This window comes from Magallana gigas, chromosome 1 (assembly GCF_963853765.1).
Source record: "Magallana gigas chromosome 1, xbMagGiga1.1, whole genome shotgun sequence".
NCBI lineage: Eukaryota > Metazoa > Mollusca > Bivalvia > Ostreida > Ostreidae > Magallana > Magallana gigas.
The window spans coordinates 18,157,785-18,181,553 of NC_088853.1; the positions used below are offsets into that span (position 1 = coordinate 18,157,785).

General features: G+C 34.7%; 2 protein-coding genes across 2 annotated transcripts in view; one reads left to right on the forward strand and one right to left on the reverse strand.

Moving 5' to 3' along the window:
- LOC109619581 (fibroleukin-like) overlaps nucleotides 1–23,769 on the forward strand; it is a 35,523-nt gene that overhangs the window by 8,938 nt on the left and 2,816 nt on the right. Inside the window, exon 3 of the mRNA XM_066085377.1 lies at nucleotides 15,562–15,658. Within this exon, the coding sequence (XP_065941449.1) occupies nucleotides 15,562–15,658 (97 nt within the window). The remainder of the gene's footprint in view (nucleotides 1–15,561; nucleotides 15,659–23,769) is intronic.
- Nucleotides 16,934–23,740, reverse strand: LOC117687628 (uncharacterized). Its single transcript, XM_034464481.2, has 2 exons — nucleotides 23,616–23,740; nucleotides 16,934–23,227 (listed from the first exon to the last, which is right to left on the reverse strand). Exon 2 carries the CDS (start codon nucleotides 22,367–22,369, stop codon nucleotides 16,934–16,936), a length of 5,436 nt encoding a protein of 1,811 aa, XP_034320372.2. The 5' UTR covers nucleotides 22,370–23,227; nucleotides 23,616–23,740.

A 23,769-nucleotide genomic window follows, 5' to 3' on the forward strand; every position in this document is an offset into this window, starting at 1 on the left:
TACCTACCCCGACCCTCACAGAAGAATCCATTCTGACCAATGGAAATTTCATTAACAAGATTCTGCGCTAGAATATCTCATTCATTAACTTTTTTCGCAGTTATAGCGGATGAGTCCAGTAAAGAAGATTTTGAGACACATCATACAATGTGCACATGTACCGTGAATGCAGTTTACTTTGCGTCTATTTTGTTATTTTGAGAGTCTTTTTTATCATAGCTTGAAAATGACGGAAAGGCCTTGAATATTATCATCTTTATATCATATAACATGTGAAACTGTTTTCATTCCACCCACAAGCTTGAAATAATAAAATGATATTTATGAAAACAATATTAATAGACGTCATAAATCCCATATCAAATTACCACTTGAAACTGCGCGTCTTTTTAATGAATTTATGAAGAGCCGCAAATTCTAAAATGTATTTTTAAAGGTAATGTTACCTGCAAGTCGCTAGCCCTTGTATGAAAACTTTAGGATGCTAGTCAATTTTTCCAGAACGAGAGCTACATATATATGCAGCTAAGGTAAATAGTAATGCTTCCGATGAAATATTTTGTTTAGTAATGCAATCTTTTAAGAAAGCAATACTTAATTGTTTAAAAAATAACACCCCAATACTTCGTCTTACATTCGCTATTTGTGGAACAAGCACAACCAGTATCAGTCCGACCCTCACCGTATAAATTGTTCGAATGTATGTACATAATATCTTTTAAAAATGCAACACTTAACGTGTTTATCTATATGACTATTAATCTATATGCGTTCACATAGCGTACACACGTGATTCAAAATACCCCAAACGGAAAACGGTAAAGAATTCAGTCATTGAGTCTACAATTTATAAAATTTGTAAAAAATACATTGCAGGTCTGAATGTTTGTTAATGTGTCAATCTATCAATAAACAGTGTGTTAATTATTTTCGATTGCTAAGGCTACAGCGTATTTGATGAACATTGAACAATTTTTTTCATGCATTTTTTTTTCAACAGAAGATAGCGAGTGCAATTATAAAGCACAATTTATTTAATTATCTCTTTAAAATTGTGTATGCAATAAATAATTTATAAATTGCTGCTAAAGGTTGTTTGATATTATCGTTTGTATATGTCTCGCAAATAAAACACGCGAAACGCGAGGCAAGTCATAATACATATTATGCTTTATATGACGGCCGTGTATTGTAGAAAAGTGGAGTTTAATTACCATGCATTGGAACCATTTTATTAACACATCTCTTAGTACTGAAACAATTCAAGATGTGTTCGTTACATGTACAGTAAAACAGTGGAGCGTAAAACATTGTACGTCCAGCTCTACAAGCACATGCACTGTCGTCTGCGCGACGGCCTGAATACAGCTAGCGACTCTGCTATCGATCGGTTACGAAAGTGCAGTACAAGAAGCCGTTTCATAACTTCCTAAACGTGCACACTCCCACATAAATGGACGAAAGTGACAAAAATTGTTTCTGCAAATACTGACTATAAATTCCTAAACCATTAAATTGAATACTAAGGAAGGATTCGGAATTAATTTTTTTTACAACTTTGTTTCAAAAATGCATCAGAAATTCTTATTCCTTTACCAGTTATTGACAAAAAACTGTTGACGCCTCTAACTCTCTAATTATAGGGGCCAGCCCCTTTTCTGTATACCAAATGAAAGGTCTGGGTTGGACCAAAAACTTTTAAAACACATCTTAAAACAAATTATTATCAAGTATAAAACTATAACGGTAAATACGTGAACATTTTTGCATTTTTTTTAACCTTTGTTTCAGCACCTACAATGTAAAACTCCTTTTATTTGCTTATATTTACATTTTCCAGTGCCTTTGCCTGTGATAACACTACGTAACTATCAATTTTGTACTGTATGACCAATAATACAAATGTCGCCAAATTGAGGTGCCAGTGGGGCTTGCTTATTTATATTTAAATATTTAATCGTACGATGGCTTAAAATTATATAAATATAAGTAATAAGGAATCATTCTTTGAATATTATGAGATGATAGTTTCGGTCGGGGCGTGATCAAATCTATCATAAAGCCCTTCGGGATTTATTGAATTTAATCACGCCCAGACAAAAATTATCACCTCATAATACTCAAAGATTGATTCATTATTCCTTATTTAAATAACAAACGAAATGTGAAATGTGTCTTGCACCAATTCAATGTATCAGCTTCTAAACCAGTCAATCTTCGAGACTCATTTCTTTTCATCAAGTTAAATATGAAACATCGCACGGCATGTTATCAGATATGAAAATTTCAAATCAATCGGTGAACAAACGAGCGAGATATCAAGGATCAAAGTTTGCGTGTAGCAAACAAAATAATAAGAAATCTGATTTTGTTTTCAAAATAATAACCTTAAAAATCAATATCGCATTTTCTTCAAGACAATATTTCCCTATATTGAGAACATATCGTTGACTAGAAGAACATTTGTAGCTTTTTTAAAACCTATGGATACTTTTACTTATTGTCTTATCCAAATTCAAAAACAGAAAACCTTTTCTGAAAAATTAGAAACTGTTGCAATTTATTTTATTATACTTTCATGTTAAATACTGAAATCTGATTGGTTAACACACAGTTGATAATCCGTTCTATTACCCTCAGCGTTAGCTACACACTTAGAAACGGGTAACATAACGAATTGTTACATGCGCGTAAATTATGCGCGCATGGTTCGCCGTAGAATTCACGTCATTTCTATATAAAAGCAGTAAAACATTTTCTAATATTAAGACATTCAGTATAATAAGATAAATAGTGCCTGTTTGGGAATATAACAGTTGAAATAGACACCCCTCGAAAACCATTGTCAACCTTCCTCGGGGTGTCAATTTCAACTGTTACCCTCCCAAACAGGCACTATTTATATAATATACTGTACTTAAAACATGTAGGTAAAACCTTCAATAGTCTATGATAAAGAAAAATATATCTTGCTGATCGAAGCAATTTTTATTACAAACCTAAACAATGTAATGTATATAGCTATATATTATTTTCATATACAACTATTTTTTTTTAATTTTATGCTGCAATGGTAAAATGTTGCTTTTTCTAATCGCTATGTCCAGTTTTCTTCATATCATGATAAGACACATTATCAATTTTTGAAAAATATCTAGCAGCGCGTCATCACTTAAACTTTGTTTCATTTGAATCTATTGATATTGACTTTGATGAAAATCAATTCTTTTTTTTTAAATATATGATAAAATCAATAGCAGAGAGAGATATTACACTTTAATAGACTAAATAAGGGTTTTTTAGAAACCGAGGAAAAAGAGTGTTTCAAAAATGAGTAAAAAAATAAAATATTGAAAAAAAAATCTGCTTTTTCTATTTATTTTTTTTTCTTTTCAAGCATTTTTTCATGAATAAATCGTCACTTAAAACCTTATGAACTAATAGGCTAAAATATGTTTTTCTCAAAAGACACCACCAACGGTATTTGAGAAGAAAAGTGCGTTTATTTATTTTTTAGTCAACATACGGGATAGAACTTAACTGTTTAAACCGGGTTTTATACTTCTTAAAAATGAATACTTTGTCTTAATAAAATGTTAAATTATATCAAGAAAACATCTTTACTATATATTACGATCAGCTACATAGAAAAAAAATAATAAATGGAAAACGAGTATAAAGTTCATTTAGCTTTATTTAGCATATTTAGTTGTTGGGTTTTTTTTAATGAAATACAAATTAATGAATTGAGCCCCGTATTTTTCTGACTTATTGTTGACTTTTTTGTGTTGGTACTTAACTAGCTTTATATATGTTGGCATTACAGATATGTACCTAAACACTACTCTAAAATGAAAAATAAACAGGATAATAATCTTCATAAGATAATTGTTTCTTTTTCTTAATCATGGTCCAGGTTTTCTTTTTAATTTGAAATTGTGTGGACTGCTTAGCTTAATGATTTGACATTAAGTCTTTAAAGCAGTAAAGGCCGATTTGAGTTTTGGGGGTTTTTTTTGGACGGAAAAACTACAATAGTTAAACTCGTTATTGTTCGATCATATGTCATTTATATCAAATCTAGTTTATTTCCGAAGTGTCAAGAAAATTGACCCTTTGGTTCTTTTTAGGGACCATCTCAAAATATAAGAACATTTACTATGAAAATAAATGAGTGGTTTTCTGCACTTCCTAGCAGATCAAAAATACTACAAGTGGGTTTTTTTCTTCTTTAAATTTCTATAGGTGATTATAAATAACATTTTCTACGTTACACTTAAATATTGCTAAAATTGTATCGTCCGTTTCTTTTGTAAAAGCAAGCGCAGCGAGCTCTAAGTACCAATGTGCACGAGAAAAAGAACGAGCTAAACCTACAGATTCATCAAACAAAATGTTTGCCCATATCTGATAATGCTCTTTAATTTTTTTCATCCCTGGTGCTATGCCAAAAATTGGCCGATATTTAACTCGTAATTTACGCTGTCTTGAGGTTTGATGACGCGTTTTGAGTACCGCAATAGCTTTGTTGAGACCCTAACGGGGATGGACAACGTGTGACTATTTTTATAAAACAAAAGTTTGCAATTGGAATTTGAAGAACTGATATTTTAAGCAACCCCCCTTTCCCCTCCCATACCACCCAGGTCTAGCACCTGTCGATTTCGCTTTGTTTTCTTATCTAAAGTCAAAACTGCCTGAACAGAGATTGTTTGACCTAGATGATGTACAATATGCCACAAACGACATTATACAAAAACTTGACATGTACATGTAACTGTAAACAAATGCAGTTAATAATGGGTTAAATGACAAGAAAAGTGTGTGGAACTAAATGGTGTTCACTTTGAAACAGGGTGACATGTCTGCCTTTTAGTTGCTTGATGTCACCTTACGTCGTGGAAATATAAAATGGTGCTCTGTAAATCTATTTCATGTAAAGTAAAAATCGCTGTATATATATAAAAAGAATCAATGCCAGTCGCCGTGTTTGTTTACGTATTTTTTTATACAAATGTTAACTTTTTGCATTAAGTCGGCAGTCGGAGAGCGACAGTTCTACTAAGTTACATTAATATTTGATGTATTTATACTTTCATAGCATTGTAGTGCCCCTGGACACTCTAAAAATTGTATAGCTAAAACAAAAGATTTATTAAAGGCCTTAAATAAGTACAGCAATTTTATAGCATTTTATTCTTGTTTTGGAATGATTTGTTTAGTGGGTTTTAGCAGAGCATTGCTTTAGATCCCCAAAGCCAATATGATGCGTAGTAAATGTCATCAAAGTTATACGTTTTTAAATTGAATCTGAATTTCAAATTTTAAACATAATGTGAAAACAGGGCTGTTTAAATATAAAATGAAATATAATGGGTAGGGGTGGTATCTCTAAGGGTTGCAAATATATTTGTTTCTCGCAAATATATTGATTTTCTATACATCTTCAGTAGACAGTAATGCTTATTGCCTAATTGTCAATTGACCATGAATCCGAAGTTTTTTTTGACACACTTGCTTTTTAATAATTACCAATTTTTGGTGGATGTTTTGAGGTTGAACTCAACATTTATTTTGGTTAAGAATATAACTTTTTTGTCAATCCAAACAAGATATCATTTAAAAAAAAAATAAACATCTCACATCAACAAAAATATGCAACTCTTCGCTTGTATAGCGAGAAGCAAACACCGATTCATTATTGTGTTTCAACAGCGTTTCATAACAAAAAAAATACATAAATAATAATAATTTATTAATAAATTCTATAAAGCATTGAAATCTCATAGCAACTCATAAAAATCGCAAGCTATAGCATAGCATAAAACTGTAAAAGAAATGCATGAAATGACTCTTAGCTATATGGGAACTATTCCTCTTTTCAGTAATAGAGCAGTCCCGCAAATGATTGTTTTCTAGATATATTTCAAATAAATCAAAAATCCAACTTAATGAAAGAAAATCCCTATAGGAAATTCAATATGATGCAAATTTACTTCAAAACTCTTCTGCAAACGAAAATTAGACGATTTTAACTCGGGGAAATCGTACCTCTTTAATTGCTTTTTTATTGCAATTCGCTAAAGATTACAGTACCTGTACATGATGATACTTTTTTTTAATTTCAGGAGACAGTGTGATCAGTTTCAGTTTCAGTTTATTTCACTCAACACCATATAATGGTACAAGAGGTACATAAGAAGAACAAACATATTAATGACGTTTACATACCGGTATATACAATATAGTTGTAAAGTTCAAGAAAGTAAGTGGGGTGAATGAACAGTATGATTAATTTTTGAGATAAAGAAACACAATTTTCTTAATGTGATATAATCGACTGAAGACATAATTTCATAGAACATTTAAGTGTTAGGAGAAGAACAGTAATATGAATCTAAAAACTGACTTCGTAATTTACTTAATGCCTTGCATTCTAATATAACATGAAATTCATCACCAATTTTGTTACAATTACACAAATTACAATAACGTTTACTTCTTTCAACAATATCCCACCTTCCTATTTCAACAGGAAGATGATGATCTGTAGTTCTAAACTTAACTAATATTTTTCTTAATTCACTGGGTAACAAGAGTAAGTAGCGTTCACATTCAAAATTTGTTTCATAAATTCTATATATAACACCCTTAGTCGATTCCTGAATATCGTTATGCAATTTTTGTAAAAAATTATCTCTTAACCTTTGGTTTATAGTTGTCTTAATCCAACTGGAGTTATAATGGTATGATTCAAATCACACCATAAATTTGAAAGCCCGCATTTATCTAAAACAATTTTTAAAGAGCATAGCCATGGATTTAATATTTGTCCCTTATCAAAAAGAATACGAACATACATAAATATGCTTTTGCTTAACTTGTTTTCACTGCTATTGATTATGTTGGCACAGAACGAAATCGTTCTAGTAAAAATGGTTATATACAGAGGAAATCGTCCAGTTTCAAAATATACCATGTAACTAGGTGTACAACTTTTCAGATTAAGTATTTGTTTCAAATATTTTAAATGGACGAGTTCAATAATCTCAATATTTTCATAACCCCAAAATTCGCATGCTTACAATAAAACTGGTACAACAATTTTATCAAATAAATCTTATTGACAATCAATAGGTAAATTAAAAGTTCTTTCTTTCTTATAACTCCGTACATGAATTTATGTGCTTGCTCACATAGCCGTTTTTTGCTTTGAAAAATGATCCTGTTCTTGAGAAAATTACACCGAGATAATTAACGGCTGGCTTCTCTGGCGCCAATCCATTGATATACCCATAGGCACGTGATGTAACAAGCTTTTATTAGAACGTATGTACAAGATCATGACGCGACAACGTGGTCGGTCCGTTGGTATTGGAATAACGCGTTCGAAAAGACAGAAAACAAAGAAAAAAACAGTTGAAAAAAGAACGATGTAAAATGAGAATCTTTATTGGAAACCACTGTAAGGGGTTAACACTTATTAGAAACTTCATGTTTAACTATGAGCTCGTCGGCTTCTGGCTATATAGACAGGTGGGCGAAACAGCGGTATGTTTTCTTTGTTTAATAATAAAGATACTTACCCATAAAGGAAAACTAGCTTACGTGCATTGTACGATATTCCTTGTCTGAATAAAATCTAAATAAAAATAGACATTGTAAATGATATAAAATATATAAACAAAATATATGCACGGAGCATAAAATGATCTACCAAGTACACTATGATATATCTTTGCCTAAAACGTTTTGGCTATCTTTATGGGGGAAAAGAAAAACTTAATATGAACTTTCTTAGCATAACTCTTAGCTATTTAGTTAAGAATGTACAAATGAAATCCTATCATTTCATTATAAATAGGTGTTTATTTCATCCTACCCACTCCATGGTCTTACGAACACATTGATATATACGTGAAAAAATGAACTGAAACTATTCTATTAAAAACATGTGAAATATAATTGTAAAGATTCTCTTGAATTGAACTGCAAACGAAGTAACACAAAATGCGTAATTTTCTGCTGACATTGTCAATATAGTATTTTATAAAAACTTTTAACAACAAAATTTAGTATTGCTTTTATCAAATATACATTATTTTTGTCGATCCGTATACATTCAAGTCTCTGGAGTATGTACTGCTATGTTCTAAACTTCGGCGCGACCACAAAGTAAACCTTAACAGTGCTGCGTTGAGAACATATCAATTACTAGAAGATCATTTATTTGATATCAATTTTTGTTTTAATAAAATGGTATGGTTTAAATTTGTAGCATTTCTAAAATATATGGATCCTTTTACTAATATCTTATCCAAATTCAAAAAAAAAGAAAACATTTTTGGAAAATTAGAAACAGTGGCAATTAATTATGTACTGTATGTAGAACATGTATGTAAAACCTTTTATAGTCGCTGACAAAGAAAGATAACTCTTGCTGATTGAAGCAATTTTTGTTACAAACCTGAACAACAAAGTCCAATTCTGAACTAAAAAGCAGTGCTTCATTATGTTTTGTAATATGAATTGGCAATGTACTTAATTATATATTATTTTCATATACAATTAATATTTTATTTTTATGCTTCGATGGTAAAATTTTGCTTTTGCTAATTATTATGTTTAGCTTTCTTCATATCATGATAAGACACATTAATTCATCATTTTTTGAAAATCTATCAGCGCTTCATCACTTTAACTTGTTTCATTTGAATCTATTGATATTGACATTGATGAAATTGAATATGAATTGTTTTGAAAAATATATGGTAAAATTAATAGCAGAGGGATGATACACCTCAAACATAAAATTTCGGAGAAATCAATATTAGAAAATAAATTTCATGGTCATCAACGATCGTTGAAAATTTTCTATGTTTCTAAACCCAGAAGCAAAGCGCCAAGGGCCATGTTGTTTTAAATCGTCTGACATTTATGAAAGAATATCTATCTATCTTTCTATCTTTCTATCTATCTATCTACCCATCTATCTATCTATCTATCTATCTATCTATCTATCTATCTATCTATCTATCTATTTATCTATCTATCTATCTATCTATCTATCTATCAGGTGATCACATCATTCAGCCAGTCATTTAATATACATCTATATCTTTTTGTTATGTTTCTTGTTTTGATTTGTTTTGGCTTTTTGTGTTTCTTTAATTTTTTACCATGTCATTCAACGACGCTTTGACGGTAACGTAACAAACTTTGGACGGGTTTTAGGAACAATTTTGGCATTCATTAGGACACCTAGTGGTTCAGTCAGTATTGTTATCCAATCAAATATCAAAGAAACACATATAGGTCTGCACAATCAAAGCAATCACACATAATATCACTGTGTCACAGGTTGACGGTGTTTAACTCAGTATTTTGAGCTCTTTTTCGGTCACTATTGTTACGTTTATATCTCGTTCAATTTTACTGTAGTCATTTGTTATATAGTTTTGTCATTTTTCACACAAAATTTATTGTTTTTAATGGTTATAATTAAAAGTATTCCCCTTCTCTCTCTCTCTCTCTCTCTCTCTCTCTCTCTCTTTCTCTCTCTCTCTTTCTCTCTCTCTCCTTCTCTCTCTCTCTTTCTGCATGTTGCCATCTTTTTTTTAATATAACATAAAATACAGGTCAGCATAAGTAGCCATTGATCGTCGTAATCCAGTAACTGATGTTAACAATTTACACGTACGAAAGGATTTAAAAAGTAGATATTTCAGTGACGCACTGAACCGATTATCGTTTAATATCAATCGATAAGAATGAATTAAAATCGATATGGACAGAAACTGCCTAGCTGATTACGTGCTATCTAACACTTTAAATATCGGACGTCTTGTGTTCACAAAGTCACATGGGGTTTGAAATCACGTGGTAAATTATAATATTCAAGAGGTCAAAGTATACCGTTTACAACAGAAAACCGCGTAACCAAGGAAAAACAGTGTTTTTTTCTATTTTAACATTGGTGCAAGCTTATCTATTGTTCTCCTTTCAACATAAGCTTACATTAAAAAAATATACAGCTACCATTAAAAGAGTTAACGGTAGATGAACATGCGCTGACTCTGTGTTAAGTCAGTAATTATATAAAAAAAAAACAGTGAGCGTCCTCATTATTCTCTGGAGATTCGAGAAAATAAAATGACCCCTACCTATGAAAACGACTTCGTTCTTTGTTAATATTAACTTTATATTGATGTATTTACATTTCTACATTTGAGAGAAGAGGCCCATATTAAACATTTATTTTGTCGCAGTTTTTAAATGTCCTTAAGGGCAGACATCCTTTGTTCGCGAAATAAATCATAAAATCAATGTTTTTCTGCAAGAAGAGAAAATACGTGTAATGATGTACTTTTGATTTAGTTTTCTATTGTTGATGGTTAATGAGTATAAATATGTCAAATACTAAACAGTCAAACTTCGTTGTATCGAACCATGTGGGACTGTTTAAAATCCTCGAGATGTCGCGTATTTGATATATATATAGAGGAGATAAAATACTTAGAAAATAAGTGGTTGGGACTTGTAAATTACTTTGAAATATCCATTGCATTCAAGATATCAGTGTTCGAGATATCGAAGTTCAACTGTATTCAAAATTGTTGGATGCAAAACGTAACGTTAGGTTATTAAATTTTATTTCCTTCTTAAAAGATAAAAAGGGACTTTATAAAAAGTAATAAGTTAAAAAGGTTTGTATTTTTTGATAAATCACACTAATGATGTTTTCAAGAAAATCAAATTGAATGGGATTTCCCTACTTTTTTTATATTAAATATAACATTAAACGATGTGATTCACAAATGTACGAAAATACAATTAAATTTTGTGTGTGTATTGCAAAGAACTAGGTACAGTTTCAATCATATTTTGCCCTGCTTAAGAGTGATTTTGAAATATCACCAAAAATGGAAATGTAACATTTATTTACACAACAATATCCATAAATTATTATCCTATAAATAGTTACCTGATACGACTTTCACAAGGGTTATTTTAACGTCACAAACAGTGCATTTTCTCGTAATTTTAATAAAACTGAGCAGAAGACACCAATTTCTTGATGGTTTTTTTAATAGAAAACTATGTCCGCAGCCGTCGCCCACGATGAAACTCACATTATAACTTAACTTTATTACGTCAATACACATAAAATATATTAATGTTGTTGTTGGCAACGGCTGCGGACACATTTTCCTCTTCAAAAAACTATGAGAAAATGTGCCATTTTTCACAATTTTTGACTAAATCTTAGACATTAGCCGAAATGTTAAAATCATAATCATTTACAATAGATTAGATACAAGTGTATAACTTGGCATTTTATATACACATATGTTCAAAATTTTATATGTGTATTTTCACGAGGTTTAAATACATTTTGAATTTTAGGGGACATATTAAAAGAAACTGTATTTTCTTCAAACACAAACACTTGCACATTTTATCAGAAATACGAAGATTCTTTCATTAGTGGTAAATCTACACATTATCAGCTCTCTCTGCTATTTCTGCCGGGGTCGACCACCCGAAGTTTTGGTAAATCAAAAGAAGTTCTGCTTTTACTCTAAAGTAAGACTTTTTTTGCGATTTAATTTTAATACATGTATTGAGAGCCAAAACAAAACACACAATGCGATAAATGTATTATAAGAAATTATATAATTCCAATCTCCGATTCTTCATTTACCTACTTCTAATTCTACTGCTCTGTGCTTTGTGTCGTATGGAATGTTGGTTTAACTAATGGTTGCATTGTTTTACACTATTGTATTCTCAATGTGTGTGTAACATGTATATGATTACACTACCACAGTCTAAAAAATACAATATCTTTCGAATCAATATACACTATACGTATAGTCAACGCTGGTTCCACAAACGCAGAGCTAACAACTGGTTCAACCAGCGCCATGACATATACCTAAACGAAATCTTTAAAAGTGAAATCATCAATCATTAAATCTAAACGAAAGGTGGCAATCATTTCAGTTCTTATTTTGCTGTATTTGTTTTATTGAACTTTCACAATTAAATTCTTATATCAGAGTATAAGCATAGTGCATATGGTTGTAATATATACATCAACAAACATCATAATAGTATTTGTTTGCCTGTAAATTTGATTATTAAATATAATGTAAATGTAGATATTGGTATAGGTATTACTCCCTACAAAAGTTACATGGTAATGTAAGCAAGTGTTGGTATACATTTTTTTAGATGGAGAGAAAAAATCAAAAGTGCAAATTAAAACAATACATGAAATATGGGACAGGGACATTAGGGGGAGAAAAAGATGCCGATAAATGTTCCAAACGTTGAAATGTAACTTTCCAAAGAGTATCAAACACTGGCAGATATTTAATACAGTTACTGGGTGCATTTTTTTTAGATGCATGAATAGAATAATTGTTTTTTCGCATATGAATAAACCTATTATCATACTTTCCGAAAAAGGAATAAATATTTATCAAAATTTGATAGTTTGCTGTAAATTTATTTTCAAATCTTCCTGTCTGTTCTTTGTTAAAAAATTGATTTTTCCAAAACATCGGTCTGTAAATGTCGCTGGCCGGTTCTTTGTATTTTCAATAATGAATATTATTTATAATTGACTGGGATAAGTTAGAAAACATTTCAATCCTGATTGGTTCTACCAACATTTAACAACAAAACGCAAACGTTTCACCGCATACATGACTACACAGAGTGAATACATATCATTAAAAGATAATCAGTCAGTGAAAACTTTTGATAAGTGTCATGACATGCGCATCCGTTGTTAATCAATGCTTATCTGTTAATCATTTCAAATCCCTATATCTCTTTCGAAACACAAGACGTTTATGTGTTGTTAAGGTTTTATTTTAGAAGAGTGATTGTTGTATCCTCTTTACAAGTACTAAGAGAAATTTCTTTATGAAAAATCAAGAAAACAATTGCCTTCCAATTACTTGTAATATCGTATTAAATATGGACTAGAAACAACTCCACTTTCCAAAAGCATAAAATCTTGTGATTGTAACCCATTAACTCTTTGTTGATAGACCTGTGCTAGAGAATGTTTCTTTATTTTGTTGTTTTCTCCATTCTTTGGATGCCAGTAACTCTACAATCGGTTAGGCAGCGATCATTTTTAGCGACACCGAGCTGTGACGATAGAATCTCCAACATAGAGTTTGTAGCAGAACATCAGGCTCCATCGCGCCATTCGTGCGCTGCTATGTGTGACATTAATTGTGGATGTTTTGGGTTTAACTCATTGGTAAAAATGTGTCGGATCCATCGGTCATGTGTTTTCGGAAACATGACCTCAACTGAAGATGGCTGGAGATATTACCTATTAATTAGCGGTAAGTACTTTAACAATTAAAAGCAAAACTTTTAACAATCTTCAGCTTGGAGATTGCAAGCTGATTTTTTTTAGAGATACTCTGACAACTGTTCTTTTTGCAGCCTAAAATTAGGTAGATAAAATGCATATTTAGTCAAACATGTATGTCCTGGCACATATTGAAAATTTTAAACAGTATTTTTTATCAGAGAGAAGGAAATATATTAATCCGCCTGATGATAGATTTTAATTTATAAATGTAACAAAAAACCTTTCTCACTGTACTCTAAAATTGGGTTATTTCGTTAAGTAAACGGAAACTGTCGCCTTCAATGTAACAGTAAAGTACAGCATATGATTTAGATACTTTATAACTTAGATAAGGACGAAGTCGAATAATAAAAAAGACCTTTTGATTTGCACGCAGTTTCACTTCATAGATATTACAGCTATTTTTAATTACTAAAACTTATTTTCTTAAGTAGTCCCACACCTAATTGTTTTTTAGTCAAGAATTTATTTAAGAAGTATATCATTGCAAAATGCAGACAAACATACTTAAATCAAAAATGGGGGGGGGGGGGGGGGCAGATGTCATTTCTCTGATCATGAGTTACTGTAGATTCCTTATTTTACGCGAGTACTTAATTCCGCGATTCAACGATTTGCCCTCAAATCGCGAGAACATAAAATCGCGAATGGCGAAATTTCATCATAGTTTCATGTAGTTCACATGTCTTCTAAAATTAAAAGCGAGATTTTAGAATTCGCGAGACGGGCTTCTCGCGATTTTACGCGGATATTAATTCCTCGCGTTTAATTAGGAATTTACAGTATAGCCGACTCAATTTGTTCTTCCTGGACTCTAAATGCAATTTCAGCCTGAGTAAGATTTGTTTTCTGTATTTTTGACCAAGCAAACTTATTTCCTCAATTATTGTTTTAAAGTATGCACAATGGTCACACTGAAAAGACGGATTTGTTGGGAAAAAAATGTACCAAGCTGCATACGTTTTTTTTTAAATTTTTGCACTAAAAATTGACAGTTTCCATAATAGTTACAAGTTGATTTAGAATAGATCTTTTTGAAAAACATGAATTTCATCAGATTAAAACAGTATGCCTAAATAGGTATTTAGATTTTCTTTGACATAATTTAACATAGGGGGTGAGTAATATCGAATTTGATATATTTGGTTTCAAAAGTAAAATTTTAACAAAATTTGGCTATGAAAAATTAGACAATTTATATATATATAGCCATGATTTTATGCTTAACGTCTTTAACTTTCTCAAGATTTTAATTTGAACATTTCACACAGAAACTATATAATACATTACAAACCTATCAAATTCTAAAAAAAATGAATAATGAATAAATTATAATAAAAAATTACATTGACAGTTCATAAAATTTTTTGTTTTGTCATTTTGATGTTGTCTTAAAAACCTTCCGTATGAAAATAAAGGTATTTCGAAAAATGTTTATGTTTGTTTGGTTTTTTAATTCAAAAGAACTTTCATTATAAATGCTATGTAGTAATGAAAAAGTAATCTTTATGAGATGATTCAATGAATATAAAATCATATTCATCAAAATATAATGATCATCTGCGCAAGGAAATCAGCACGTCAGTAGTGAGATACCTTGAGAGAACGGTTTAGGGAAAATAACATGTAATAATTCATTTTGTTGAAACCGGGGACGTTGAAATACTTTTTTTTAATTTTATGATTTGTATTTTTTTCTTAAACTTTTTCATATTTTGTTTATTATTTCTTATGACATGTAAAGATATTAAATTCATTTCTATAAATTAAAACTTTAAGCGCCACCAGACTGTCATGGTGTCATGGAAACCGGAGAGCGCACTTCAGGATTGTACGTCATTGATCCTTTTGGGGGTCGACAGCAACCTGTAACTGTCTACTGTGATATGGAAACAGACGGTGGGGGCTGGACGGTAAAAGTCATCAATCTATCGATCGATCGATCTATCTATCTATCTATCTATCTATGTCGACTTTTTTTTATCATTTTCAAACCTGTAATCTCTTGCTGATACTTTGAAAAGAAAATCGATATAATTATTGCTGTTACTGCTCATTGCAGACAAAGAAGAGTCATTATTTAAAAAAAAAATGATTACCTTTCAAAGTAAACATAATATTGATTCAGTTGTGTATTATGATATCTTTATTTTCCACAGGCCATTCAGCGCCGCCTGAGTGGTACCATGAACTTTAACAAAACTTGGACGGAATTCAAGAACGGCTTTGGCGATCCCCCAAACGCTTACTGGATTGGTCAGTAATATTACCCAATTGAATTTATTGAATTATTATTATCAATGGGTAAATAAAACATCAATCAATATATGACTCAGTTTGATACTAGTATGTCAAGGAGTACATACAATTATTATACGTCAGTAAAATAATATTGTTGCGGGAGCTTAGGTGATTAAAGGTGGTTTCTCGGTAAGCCTAAACACACGCGTTTGTAAAAATTGAAAACACTGCCAGTGGTTTGTTAAAAATACATCCGCTTTTTTGATACCAAGGCGTATTGTTAGACCATAGAAAACCACCAGCGTAAATAGCATATTTTCTTCAGTATGTTCGTGGTCGTATTCAAAACGCTAACTTACTTTGGTCGCACACATTGGACGTTTGCTATCCCCGTGATCGTTCTTTATTCTTAATTCCGATCCTAATTAGATATACAACGCCTGTGTTAGTACGTTAGTGAGAACGCAAATGATTTTTTTATTCACGAACTTTTTTGCACGCGAAAGTATAAAAACTTGATACTGCGTAATATAATCGTGGGAACAATTCAAAAGTTAATAAGTTATTGCTCCTCTCTTCAATCTGTAAGTAATACTTGACATGGTTTCAGATAATTGTGAATAGATGACGCCAAAGCTTTTAGATAACTTTTAAGAGATGATGAATTATGTGCTGCCTCAGGTTGCAGCCAGTTAACCACACAATATAAAGTTTCCATTCTTTATTATTGGTATGATGGTAAAAAGCTGTAACAAATGAAATAAACAATATAAGTAACTGAATTAACAGTGTTGTTTACATGTACATAGCCGAATGAATAATCATTAGTGACAGTAACGGGTTTCCATAGAATAAATTTTGGCGCGAGAGTTTACTTACATATAGCAATATAGATATAGTACAATTGTAAATGAAATAGCAATCAAATACTTTCTTTAGAACTCAGATATACAATAAAGATGTTTTAAATTAACTCAGGTTGAAATATATCAATGATAGTGTAGACCTTACGAATAATCATGACTAAAACTTTGACACGATAATTCATCATTTAGACTGTAAACAGCTATCAAGAAATAGATGAAATGCTTCTGCTACACAATTACACAAAAATAACACAGACAATGAACTTACACTGTGGTCAGCAGTGGGTATCTAACAATAATGGTAAACAAAATCAAAACGTTGCAGACCGCAACCATGCGGTTGACATATATAAACCGGAAACAGAAGAGTTCCCCAAACTACGGAAGCCGGGACAGAACACTCCCCACCTGATATCACCAGATATCACCCTTCACTGTTTTCAATTAACAATACCAACTCTGAAACTGGACGAATAAACGAAGATATCTTGCCATCCCTGGAAATGCGAATCTCTGCTTTTCGCACTTTGCCGTCCACACTTGGAAAGGTTTTCACAACTTTACCCATAGGCCACTGAATGCGCGGTGCCTGTTTGTCAACCATTAACACAATGTCATCAACGGAAATATTCCTTGTGTCCTTTTGCCACTTCCTACGTTCTTGAAGAGACTGAAGGTACTGCGCTTTCCACTTGCTCCAGAAGACATCCGCAAGGTGTCTCACTCTTCTCCATTGCGAACGGTACATGTCTTTAGGGTCAAAAACGATATCAAGTTGTGATACTAAGACGTCAGGTTTCTGAGTGATTAAGAGCGACGGACTAAGTGGGTATGGGTCGTCAGGATCCGTTGACAATGTTGCTAGTGGGCGCGAGTTAATGATTGCCGTAACCTCAGCAAGAAATGTCACCAGTACTTCATGAGTTAAATGTCCCTTGATCATAGAATTCTCCAACAACATAGAATCAAGGATACGTCGGGCGACACCTATCAACCGCTCCCAAACCCCACCCATGTGCGAGGAGTGAGGGGGGTTGAAAATCCAGGTAGTGCCATTCTCATACAAAACAGATTTCACCAGTCCATCTTCAACGTTGATAGTATTGATGTTGAGGTCATTTGTTGAACCAACAAAGTTTGTGCCCCGGTCTGATCTTATCTGCTTCACAGGACCTCGAAGTGCGACAAACCTTCTGTAGGCATTGATGAAAGAAGAGGCACTCATCTCTTCAACAACCTCTATGTGCACACCTCTAGTGGTCAAACAGGTAAATAGTATGGCCCATCTCTTGCAATTCGTAACTCCTCCACGAGTGCGTCTGGTCACTATGTTCCAAGGTCCAAAGGCATCAAGGCCCACACATGTGAATGGGGGACCTGGTTGAGTGCGGTCTATGGGCAGATCAGCCATTTTCTGTTGCTCCACATCCCTACGTAGTTTTCGGCACGTTACGCAATTGTACAGAATTGAAGAGATGAGTCGCTTGCTACCAACAATCCAGAATCCTGCGGAGCGCACTGCACCACCAGTAATGTGTCTGCCTTGGTGTCTTGACTTCCTGTGATAGAATTCAACAATGAGTTTGGCTACGTGGTGTCGTGAGGGGATGATAATAGGGTTCTTGTCATCTTGATGTAGTTCTCCTCTATTTAACCTACCACCAACTCTAAGTATGCCTTCAAAGTCCATATAGGGGTCTAATTTTCTCAGTGAGCTGTTCATGGAAACAATGTTTCTCTCTTGTATACTGTTGATTTCTTCTTGATAAGATTCTCTTTGTACAACTTTGATGACAATTTTCTCTGCCTCTTTGTAAGATGAAACTGATTTTGTGAGTTTACAGGAATGCCATCCTTTACAAGGTCCTTGACCGTTGAAACTCTGTGCCACATGCCTTAGTCTCGCAATAGACTCAACGAGTTTCTTCCAATCCAGGAACTCTGAAAATCTGTGTGAGCCCAGTGATACATTTGACGGTACATGGCTGGTCTTCAGACATGTAACAAGTGGTCTTATCTCCTTGTCAGAGTCAGGATCTTGCAATTCATAAAGGTTCTCCTCTGATGAATCACCACAGGTCGGGATGTAGGGGGGTCCCTTTAGCCACATGCTATCTGCCAAGTCTGACACATGAATCGCACGTGTAGCCACATCTGCAGGGTTATTGTTCGTAGATACATACTTCCACTGGTCCGGCGAGGTGATATGTCGTATACGTGCAACTCTGTTGCTCACATATGTGAAGAACCTTCGTGATTGGTTAGAAATGTAGCCCAGGACTACCCTGCTGTCTGAATAGAACCAAAACTTGCTAAGATCGATATCTAACTGTTCAGATATGTATTGTGCAATTTCTGTTGACAGGACGGCTGCACAGAGTTCGAGGCGGGGAATTGTGTGGCCGTGCGAGGGAGCAACTTTAGCTTTTCCGAGTATGAATCCGAGCTCTTCCTGGTCTTTTCTTTTAGCCAATAGGTAGCCCACAGCTGCTATAGCATGTTCAGATGCATCGCAATATACATGGACCTCTTTTGAGTCGCAGCTTCCGAATGACATGTTTGTATAGACCCTAGGTATCTTCAGCTCAGTAAGCAAGCCCAGGGACTGCCTCCATTCATTCCACCAGGTGATTTGTTCATCTGTCAGTGGGGCGTCCCAGTCAATGGAGCTATGGATGAGTGATCTAAGGAACAGCTTACCCTGGACAGTAATTGGTGCTACAAATCCAAGAGGATCGAAGACGCTATTAACGGTGGAAAGTACTCCTCGTCTGGTGGCTGGTTTCAACTCAGGTGATGGGTAGAACAAGAATGAGTCGGTGTCTAGGTTCCAGCTGATTCCTAAACTTCTTTGAACTGGTAGGGTACCCTCACCAATATCCAGTTCCTTGAGTTCTTTGGCCAAGTCTTCAGTGCCAAAGGCCTTCATCACTTCGCGGGAATTAGAAGCAATCTTGTGAAGGTGGAGCCTCCCTTCCTCATGTAGAGCTGAGCGTGTTCTCTTAAGGAGGTCAATAGCTTGAGCCTCGGAGGGTAGAGAGGTTAAACCATCGTCTACATAGAAATCTCGCTGTAGGAAATTTGCAACATCCTCTCCAAAGGTCTGTTCACTGAGATATGCTATCTTCTTCAGTCCATATGAGGCCACAGTTGGAGAGGGACTGTTCCCAAAAACGTGAACACGCATTCTATAATCGACAAGCTCTCCGTTCGGGTCATTCCTGTGGTACCAAAGAAAACGTAAGTAGTCCTTGTGTTCATCCTTCACTCGGAAACAGTAAAACATCTGCCGTACATCAGTCATAATGGCTATTGGTTCACGCCTAAAGCGCATCAACACACCGAGTAGGCTGTTGAGCAAATCCGGACCAGAGAGTAAGACATCATTAAGGGATACGCCACAGTGTTTAGCGGATGAGTCAAATACTCCTCTTATCTGGTTCGGTTTCTTGGGGTGGTAGACCCCAAATATCGGGAGGTACCATCGTTCTTTATCTCCATGAATAGGGGGAGCGACCTCTGCATGTCCATTCTCTAGAATACCTTGCATGAAGGTGAACATGTGTTCCCTCTTCAAAGGATCCTTCTGCATGCTAATATGCAAGCTTTTGGCTCTTTTCAAAGCCTGTACTTTGTTGTCTGGGAGTTTTGGTCTGTCAGAACGGAAAGGTAAGGGTGCTGTCCAATACCCCTCAAAATCCTTCGTGAATTCTCTATCCATTAATCTTAGAAATTCTCGGTCTTCACAAGACAGTCCTGGTTTTTCATCATCCGGAGATTTTTGGAATACAGTGCATCCTAGATTGTCAGAATCTTGAAAGGTGTCTGGAGTGGTGATAAAATGGTCATACTTCTCTTTCACTTCAAAATCGCTATCACAAGGTTTTAACATTGTAGCTCGGCCGTTTCCTAAAATCGAAGTCTTGTATGTATGAACGTCAGGTTTGTGGAATTTACCAATACATGTTTCGCCTATGAGAGTCCAGCCTAGTGCAAGCTTTTGTGCGAACGGAGTTCCTTTTTGTCCTGTGATCTGGGCTTGCACGTGGTGTGCTTCAGGTAAGTCTCTTCCTATCAGTAAGGACACTTGAGCTCTATCATCGATTGGAGGGAAATGATGAGCAATTTCGGTCAGATGTGGGTAATGATAGGCAACATCAGATGTTGGTATCTCATCTTTAGAATCAGGTACTTGGTCACATTCAATCAATGCGGGAAGGTCCAGGGTGCAAGTTCCATCCAACGACTCTATGACAAAACCGGTTGCTCTCCTGCCATAGGCATCTATACGACCCATGCAAGAAGATAGGGTGTTTGCAGTGTACCCATCAACATCAGAAAAGTGCTGGAAGAATGCTGGGCTAACTAATGATTTGTTGCTTTGATCGTCAATGATAGCATACAATGTCAGTCGGTCCTCTGGGTTTTCTTTCCTATATACATGAGCTAGTAGTGTCTTTGAACATGATTTTCCATTAAAGGTTTCTTTTTGGATTTGGGTACATAGTGTCTTTGCGGCTGGTTTATGAGATTCTGTCGTTAGACTTTCCTCCCCACCATGCGAAGATGACGGAGTCATAGGACTAGAGTTCTTAACTAAGGGATCTCTCTCTGAAGACCGGATAGAGCATGGTATCCCTTCTGATGGTCTGAAATCTAGGTGAAGGGCGGTCGGATGCCTGTCGTTTCCACACTCCTCACACTTAATGGGCACTTTACAATCACGGCTGATGTGTGATGTAGATGCGCAACAGCGAAAGCAAATTCTATTTTCTTTCAAGAATCTTTTCCGTGCTTCAAGAGACTTGAAACGGAAGGCCTTGCACCTGTTGAGAGCATGATTTGAGTTGTGTAGAGGACATTTGGTTGTGGGGTCCGATGATGGTTTCTCAAGTGACGTCCCAACGAACTGGGTCTTCAATGCCGAGATTCCAGTTTTCTCATGTTGTCTGTTAGAGGAAAAATTCCTACGGACATGCTCACTGGTTTGTGGTTCATAGATAAAACTAGGATTGTTCTTTGTCCTGCTAAGTTTCCTGATGAAATCAACGAATATGGAAAATGGTGGGTATGGTACGCTATGCTCCTCAATGTACTTCACAGCCACATTTGTCCACTTTTCCTGGAGGTTGAATGGAAGTTTTCGAACAATAGGGGTTACACCGGATGAGGAATCATAATACCCTAGAAGAGAGCTGTACTTAGTTTCTTCTTTCACTGCCTCTATTTCACTCAATACATCTGACAAGTCATACAAAGTCTTAAAGTTCTTGGATGTGATTTTTGCAAAATTGTCGATTTTGCACTTTAAGGCTGCCTCAACCATTTCAGGAGCTCCATACCTCTCATCGAGTCTGTCCCAGATGCGGTGAAGTCCTCTTTTAGGATCACTTGATGTAGAAGTTTTCAAGGATTGTGCACATTTCTGTGAGTCCTTCCCAAGCCACTTCACAAGTAGGTCAATCTCCTCCACTGGTGTAACACCTAGCTCCTCCATTATGTTCTTAAAACTATTTTTCCAAGATGCGTAGGTCTCGGGTTTGTCATTAAAACTTGTTAGACGAGTAAGAAGAAGATCCTTCTTAAGGAGAAACTTTGTAAAATCTGATGAGAGACTGTGAGTGTTGGCTGGTCTGTAAGGTAGAGCATTTGGATCCAGAGACGACATGACGTTGGCTGGAAGTTCTTCTCGTTGTCTGACTTCAGGATGAATGCTAGCTGGTGGGATTGAGGGTGGAATAGGGTCATGCTGAGGGACATCAATCAGATTTCTTACGTAATTCTTAGTCCTTGTATGAGAGTCACTTTCTGGTAAGGATGGCAATGATCTCTGTTCATCTCCATCAAACGATCTCAGCATGTTGACTTCTGCTTCGGCCTCTGCTGCTTCTTGCTCTTTTCTCAGTAATTCCAGATTGGCCTGAGTCTCAATCTTCTGTCGCTCTGCACGTGCTTTAGCCGAGGCGGTCTCTAATGCATATTGCTGCTCAATCAAGGCCTGTTTTTTCTTCAACTCTGCTGCCTCTTTAGCGAATTGTAGACTGACTTTTGCTGCTTCAGCTTTAGCGGACTTTCTAGCAATGATAGATGATTGACTGGTCGAGGTGGTTCCTCAACGGTAGGAAGATTCTGATTTTTCCTCTTTTCTGCTCTGCTTTCCTATGTATGTCTTTAGTCTTCGTTTAGCATTTTCTACGAGTAAATCATATCCTTTTTTAAGAAAATCAAGCCTATGTAATTCGCTGAGGCTGTCTTGGGTTCTGGTTCTTGTGAGGTATTCCCTAAAACTGTCTGTGTATTTGTCGAAGTTCTCAATATTATGGGTTAGCTTCTTTTCCACTTCTTGGAGAGTGTCAAGATCATCTTTGTTTTTGTCTATACACTGGATAACATGATCCACACGATCCCAAAGAATTGACAATTCAACTGTACAATGCTTGACCCTGTCCCTGTATACATCGGAGGCCTTCTCGGTCAACTGTCTGATTCTGGGTTCTTCAGTTTCTCGTTCATGTTCTGTTTCCGTGTCCATGTCCTCTGTTGACATATTGTTGTAGTTAATGTAGAAGGCTGTTGCGATGTCTGTGTCCTAGTGACGTGACGGTGCAGGTGCCTGACTTTGCTGGATGAGTCTTTTTACTGTGCTGTCTCAGGTTGCAGCCAGTTAACCACACAATATAAAGTTTCCATTCTTTATTATTGGTATGATGGTAAAAAGCTGTAACAAATGAAATAAACAATATAAGTAACTGAATTAACAGTGTTGTTTACATGTACATAGCCGAATGAATAATCATTAGTGACAGTAACGGGTTTCCATAGAATAAATTTTGGCGCGAGAGTTTACTTACATATAGCAATATAGATATAGTACAATTGTAAATGAAATAGCAATCAAATACTTTCTTTAGAACTCAGATATACAATAAAGATGTTTTAAATTAACTCAGGTTGAAATATATCAATGATAGTGTAGACCTTACGAATAATCATGACTAAAACTTTGACACGATAATTCATCATTTAGACTGTAAACAGCTATCAAGAAATAGATGAAATGCTTCTGCTACACAATTACACAAAAATAACACAGACAATGAACTTACACTGTGGTCAGCAGTGGGTATCTAACAATAATGGTAAACAAAATCAAAACGTTGCAGACCGCAACCATGCGGTTGACATATATAAACCGGAAACAGAAGAGTTCCCCAAACTACGGAAGCCGGGACAGAACAAATTATCTAATGATTTATTTGA

Coding starts and splice junctions, on each gene's coding strand:
- LOC117687628 (XM_034464481.2), bottom strand. CDS start 22,369: ATGCTGAGATCGTTTGATGGAGATGAACAGAGATCATTGCCATCCTTA.